The 6,991-nt window shown below is 30.2% G+C and overlaps 1 protein-coding gene across 1 annotated transcript; it reads right to left on the reverse strand.

The window, feature by feature from the left end:
• Positions 1–5,227: 5,227 nt before the first annotated feature.
• Positions 5,228–6,729, reverse strand: LOC132743649 (post-GPI attachment to proteins factor 4-like). Its single transcript, XM_060732202.1, has one exon. It carries the CDS (start codon positions 6,685–6,687, stop codon positions 5,485–5,487), a length of 1,203 nt encoding a protein of 400 aa, XP_060588185.1. The 5' UTR covers positions 6,688–6,729; the 3' UTR covers positions 5,228–5,484.
• Between the last annotated feature and the right edge of the window lie 262 nt (positions 6,730–6,991).

Genomic DNA, 6,991 nt, shown 5'->3' on the forward strand with positions numbered 1-6,991 from the left:
GTCTGTAAAAACAGAAAAGGATCTGATATTTGATTAAAGAAAAATGGCACAAAACGCACTCTAACAAAATATTCAACTTCTGCGTATTTTTCGTAGATTAAGCGGTAATTGATAATTTTACAAACATTAGTCTTTCTATTTAAGTGTTTTGGCATTATTTCACCTATATATAAACTAATAAACAACCAGCTACAACCCCCTTAAAATAACTTTTAACCACGAAAGGTCACATTGCGGCTTTCCAGATGTATTTGAGAAACCAATTTTAATATAAGGGAATCAACATGTTATATAATATACTTGTATATGTAAATATTTAGATAGAAGAAATATACTTAAAAATTGAAATATGTCAACAAAACTTTTAAATACTATTACAAAAACAATTTGAGAGGGGGAGAAACAACAAACACATTTCATCACAGAAAATTGATTTTTTATGTTATTGCCTACCTTTTTAAAGGAGGAATGCAAAACATGGCGATTATGACGGTTTAGAGGTTCATATTTAAACCGATTGTAATAAATCCTGGTCATTTTGCGGTCATCTACAGACATCATTTATTAACCAGTAGATACATTAAGTGCAAATTCGTAAAAATAAATTGTATTCAAACGTGTTACGAAACTTTTTTTAAATTTCAAACGATTAACGTCAAACATATGAAAGAATAAAATCCGGATATAAGAGAGTGTTTAACATTTTAAGTTGTTAACACATTATGCTAGTACACTGGAAAGACGATGTCTCGGAAATTGAAAAAGGCGGGTTTTAATCCTTAACCTAAAGGGTCCGAAAATGTTTAACATTTGCAACCAGTTTATAGCAAAGCTAGCCCGCAAAGGCGTCCTGACTGACCAGGATCATTACTGTTGGTAGTTCAAGTCTTTTTTTTACTTTCTTTTTATTTTGATATTGAAACCCTAACTTTTTGGACTTCTCCAAATTCAAATTTGGCAAATCCAGCATACACATTCAACAGGTTAAAGGTTAAGTTACAGAATATATTATCAAAGGCATATCTAGGCATTTATGTACAACCACTTCCATGACACCCTAATGTTGCTATTTACGAAAAAAAAATTGCCGCTATGTTTCATTTAATATTGTCATGCCGCGTTATTGCCTGCCAAAAAGTGCCTCACTTGTATGTCGGAGTCAACTCAAACAAATGTATAAATCTTTAAATTTGAACATTCTATTCTGACAGTTTGTATTAATTTTGTGTATAAAAATATTACGCAATAATATGCAATTGAAAAAAAAGATGGTGCATTTTTTAACTGGACGGATGGATAGAGAATACCGTTCTAGTGTCTGATATTACAAAATTTTTCAGACAAGGCTAAGGATAAAAGAAGAACAAGGCTCTGCCGATCTCTTCATTTGTTTCATGCCGAGCCTGATAAATTTTATAATATCAGACACTTGTTTTGTATTCTATTTATCCTATTTTACATTCCAAATGAAAGAATCTATCGAGTTCATGTCTTGCACAGTAATATGTCAAAGGTCATATGCATATGAAAAAGTCCCAAATGTTTTAGTCAAATGTAAGAGAGACTTCAACATTAAAAAACTCTTTTCGTTTTGAAGTTTATCAGTTTAATATTTTCAAACTAGGTAAAAAGGTAAAAATATTTGATTTTTCTTCATTTTATTTCAATATGTATTAATGAGGGTGACTATTGAGTATATCGTTTCATTAGACGTCTTTTTTCCAGTGCTTTATATATCATTGCTCAGTTATGTGTGAAGTATATTGATTTTAAAACATTTTATCATCATACGATTTTCCATTGTAGTTTGTCCTATAAATATGAATTTATTTTTCAAAATAAACTGAAAAAAGTTAAGCAAACTAGAAAATATAGATCTAACACACTGATCAGCTAGACGTGACTTAATAGGTATACATATAGATATATATAGAATGTTTTATAAATGGTACGAAGAGTTTAGATATTCTATATAAATAAGTGTTAAGTCTTAATAGGTGTTAAGTATTTGTCAAATAGTCTCAGGATTTTTAGCGGGACTATTTGTTTTCTTCGCATTTTACATTAAAATGCGTCCTTTCATCATTATCTACAAATTTCCATCTGAAATTCATCCGAGTCAAAGTCATGTTACATTCAAGAATATTTAGTCTACAGATAATACATACATGTATATAATTCAATGATAACACGGTACTGATTACATTATGATTACTGGATGAAATTTCAAACACAAAAAAATATATTGGATTGGTCTTCAATGTGCACAATTTCCATGTATTTCAGATACTGATAAAACAATAGAAATGCATCATTTCGATATTCATACAAATTATTTCAGCCGCGTCATGACAAAACAAACATAATGGGTTTGCGACCAGCAATGATCCAGACCAGCATGCGCATCCGCGCAGTCTGATCAGGATCCATGCTGTTCGCTTACAAACCCTATAACAAGTAGAGAAACTGATAGCGAACAGCATGGATCCTGATCAGACTGCGCGGAAGCGCAGGCTGGTCTGGATCCATGCTGGTCGCAAACGCACTATGTTGGTTTTGTCCTGACGCGGCTCATTTCTTAAAAATGTTGTCTAGATCTTAGTGATGAATAATAATATGATGAATAATAACATAATAATAACATGATGAATAATAATATTTTGGTCTAGAACAATTTATTATCTGTTATCGGATTACATCTACAAAAAACATCTACGAATAACATCTACAAACAACATCTACAAACCTACAAACAACATCTACAAACAACATCTACAAACAACATCTACAAACAACATCTACAAACCTACAAACAACATCTACAAACAACATCTACAAACAACATCTGCAAACAACATCTACAAACAAACAACATCTACAAACAACATCTACAAACAACATCTACAAACAAACAACATCTCCAAACAACATCTACAAACAACATATATATACAACTATATAGTGCAGACGAATAAATTGATGTATTGATTTATTCACGTTTATTTTTATTTATGCTTGTTTCAAATCTGTGAACATGGAATCATTTCCCTTCCTGCCTTATTTTGAACATATTTTAACGTAATTTGTTCTTGCCTCTCTTTGCCTCTATCTGAAATGCTTCCATGGTTTCCAATACTTTCAATTGTCTTTTTTTATTCGTCATCTCATGGCTTTAATTAAAGTCTTATTTACTATAATGGAGTTTAAAATGAATTGGACAAACATTGTAGGTATTTACTACCTTTTAAAGAATTATATTTTTGTTTAGAGTTGTAAGTGATGTATGAACTCTTATAATATGAATAATAAAGTATTTTAGTCTTGAATAATTTATCATCTGCTATGGATTACACTTACCAACAACATCTATATATCACACCCTGGTGGTAATGTTTACGAATTTTTTTGCAGAAATATCGTCATGGTCACCAAGTGCCTCAACACATAATAAGTAGGAAAGTTCGTCGGAGTCAACTTAACCAAACGCATGAATCTTTAAATATGAACACTGTTATCATTTAAAAAACATAAATAAAAACAAATGTTAAAGATCCGACAGGAAAGAATACTTATAACAAAAATACTGATTAAATAGAGTATTTGTTTTATAATATAGGACATCTATACGTTATAAAAAACATATTTTACATTAATGTATTCGTCTGCCGAAAGCAGTTTGACCTGGATAAAGAAGTTAATTAAAAAAGAAAACTTGTCCGTTATCAAATTTTGGGATATCAAGATCAAAATTTTATGTAAAAAGAGCCTCTTAGACTGCAGAGAAGTGCTCGCTAGCCAGGCTCTATACTTATTTTTATATTCTTATTATTCTTGTATTTTAATGCGTAATATAGAATATATTTTTAAACAATTCCATGTTAGAATCTGTATAATACACTTTGCAAGATGGCATACACTAAACAAAATGATATTGTAAAAATGCTAATCAACAACCCTGAGGAAATGTAAATGTATCAACTCAACTGTAGTCAAAATCAAAAACAGTTGAAAACAAAACAAAATGAAAAACATATATTACGGTCACAAAATATCTAAGATGTAAAATTAAAGGAAAAAGTAAAGAAGATACTTTATAACTTTTTCATCACTTTTTGTTGTAAGGCTTGGCATTTTTTTTTAAATTTTAACTAAAATTCTAATTAGCAACACATAATTTTTACATAACTTTACAAGTTTCTTAACTAAAATCTTGGTTTACTGTATTTCAAATCCATTAATAATATGAAAGTCACTGAATAAAATCACTTTTTTATGCTTTTAGCTCATCAACGGTAAATCATGAACTCGCACAATCATCAAAGTTCATATTGATCACTGAGGATGAACCTAAATATGACAAAACTGGCTCAGTAAAAGAAGATTTTATTTCATTGATACAAAGACTTAACGTACACAAAGGTACAAGGAACAATGGTTTCACATAGAACCGAGTCAGTTCCATATCAGTGTGCATTTCCTAGTAACGCATAGTTCGAAATGTTTTCAAGTTTTAAAGTAGCGCTGAGAGTTTAATATCTGTCTCACGCATTGTTAAATATAGAAAAAAAATGTTTACAATACCCAGAAGTTAAATAATAAAGAACTGTCTTAAATAAGCCTATCTTATCCTGGTTAATTAATTAATGGTCACGCGTTCTGTGAACCTCGTCTTGCCTCGTTGGTCTTTGTTCTCATTTGTTATATTTTCTCACAAATGTCCAGAATAACTTTAAGCATTATATTCCAACAATTGTTAAGTAGTTGAATAAGTATGTTTAAATATAATTCTAAGAGGTATGGTTGTAACTTAATGAGTCTACTTAAATCATATCTAAAATACGTCCACATGAAGACCCCACATAAAGATAGACTTTGAAGCAATGCTCATTTTTTTATATTTACAGGGATGTTTCTGACACAAACCTTAACAAGCTAGTTTCTTTTAGATTCTTCTCAATTATAAATAGAACTTCCACAAAAAAGTTCAATAATGTACTAAATGATTTATAAACGTACAGGTCATAACTAGGTTTTAATCAAAATAATGATTAATTTGAAAAATACAATGAATGAAATATACATAGTCATGAATATTAAAAATACACATCGTTGTTTTTTCGTTAGGTATACAAATTGATTCATTTATACGTAAACAAATCTATTCCTTGTTATATATACTCATATAGTCATATTATATAAACATAATATACTCATATAAAACTTCATGTTAATTTCTTAGGTGTTTATTCGTTGTCTATAGGCAATGTGCTAGAAACAAATAAATTCAAAATCACAGAAAAAATACAATGTACAAAGATTCTTTTTCCCTTGCTTTTAAATATAATTTGATTTTTTAACATAATTATTTATATTCTATCTTGTCGATGTATGCATTTAATTAGTATACAGCATCAATTTGTAATGTTATGTCTTTTTTAGCATAGAGGCGGCTGTTTAATAAATAGATATAACAAAAACCGCAGTTTAGTATGCTGTATGTCCTTTTGTCGAATGGTATCCCATATGAGTAAATAAGGGTGGTTCAATTAAAAGTAATTGTTGCCAATGTTTTCTGGCCAACCTATTCAAAGCTACATCTTTTGGATAACTTTTGTCACATTCAACTGAATTAAGATATTGAACAGTTGCCTCAGCACTAGCACGTGGATAGAACGCAGCTACTAAGCTTCCACCAGTAGCATCAGACATTTCATGAGTTATTCCTAAAATATATCTCCATACAATACTTATATTTTGACGTCCTATAACATTGAGAACCCATGCAATATAAATGAAAAGTATAAAAAACATATGATATGATAGTCGCAGTTTTGAATATTTCTTTAACGCTACTATAATTAACACGTCCAGGAACAATGTTATTATCATAAGTTCAAACACTTTTCCTAGATCAAAACCTGTAAAGAATAAGAATTTTGTCCAGCGCCATAATCTAACAAAATTCAAATCCCATGAATTTGTATGAAGTTTAACGTAAAACAGGTCTTTGAATTTATCTTTCTTCAGTTCGCATTGATCATTTTCAAACAGTTCTTTTTTCATTACGCTAAACAAGTCTTGATGAGGCAATGTATCATCTTCCAGGATTAATAAAAATGACGAATTCTGTTCCAAAACATTTTTCATACAAAACACATAATCTTCACGCTCTTTCTCGTACCGGTTTTTAAAACTTTCTCGCTTTTCTTTATCCCGTTGAAAAATTGTAATCCATTCCGGAATATAATTCATATCAACATATGTTTCTGGGTTAAGGTCCACATTGCAAATACTTAGATATATCTGGAAATAGTTTTGATCTAATCTATTGATAAGTTTGATTAAAGCTGCAACTGTTTGTAAAAGGTAATGAGGCGGTTCGGTCTCTGTAAGATTGTTCTCTCGTGATAAAGTTATTATATTGATAGCAAGCACACACGTGTGCTCGTTGTTTTCTGAAAACTTATTCATTCTTGGTTTCTTTTCGTTACCTATAATGTTTTCTTTTCCGTTCAACGTTTTCATATTGGATAACACTGACTTTGCTTCAGCGACACGATTCTGATTATCCTCTTTGAAATATTCAACATGCCGAGCTTTCTGAATCTGTGACCATCCTTTGAAATATCTACCTAAAAGAAGGATTCCTATGGCATAAACAACGCCGAGGTATATTGTACGACTCATCCTCCGTCTTAATTTGTCATCCTGAAAAAGAGGCCACAAAATCAATATTGATCATACATTTTTTTGGACTGTTATAAAATATGAAAAATCCGAATGAAAGCCGTTTAGGCAAATATATTAAATCTTGAATTTGTAAAAAAAATAACAACTTAAAACTCCTTTATTTCTGTGTAAAGGTTAAAGTCCTTCTTGTTGACAAATTTGTTCGAATAAAACAAATATATTAGCACAAATTTTCAGAAGATTATTCGTTAACTTGCTGGAAACGGAAATGATCTCAGTATAGAATCAGACCAATCTGTAG

Source organism: Ruditapes philippinarum, unplaced genomic scaffold (genome assembly GCF_026571515.1).
Source record: "Ruditapes philippinarum isolate M1 unplaced genomic scaffold, ASM2657151v2 ctg727_1_1_1_1, whole genome shotgun sequence".
Classification (NCBI taxonomy): domain Eukaryota; kingdom Metazoa; phylum Mollusca; class Bivalvia; order Venerida; family Veneridae; genus Ruditapes; species Ruditapes philippinarum.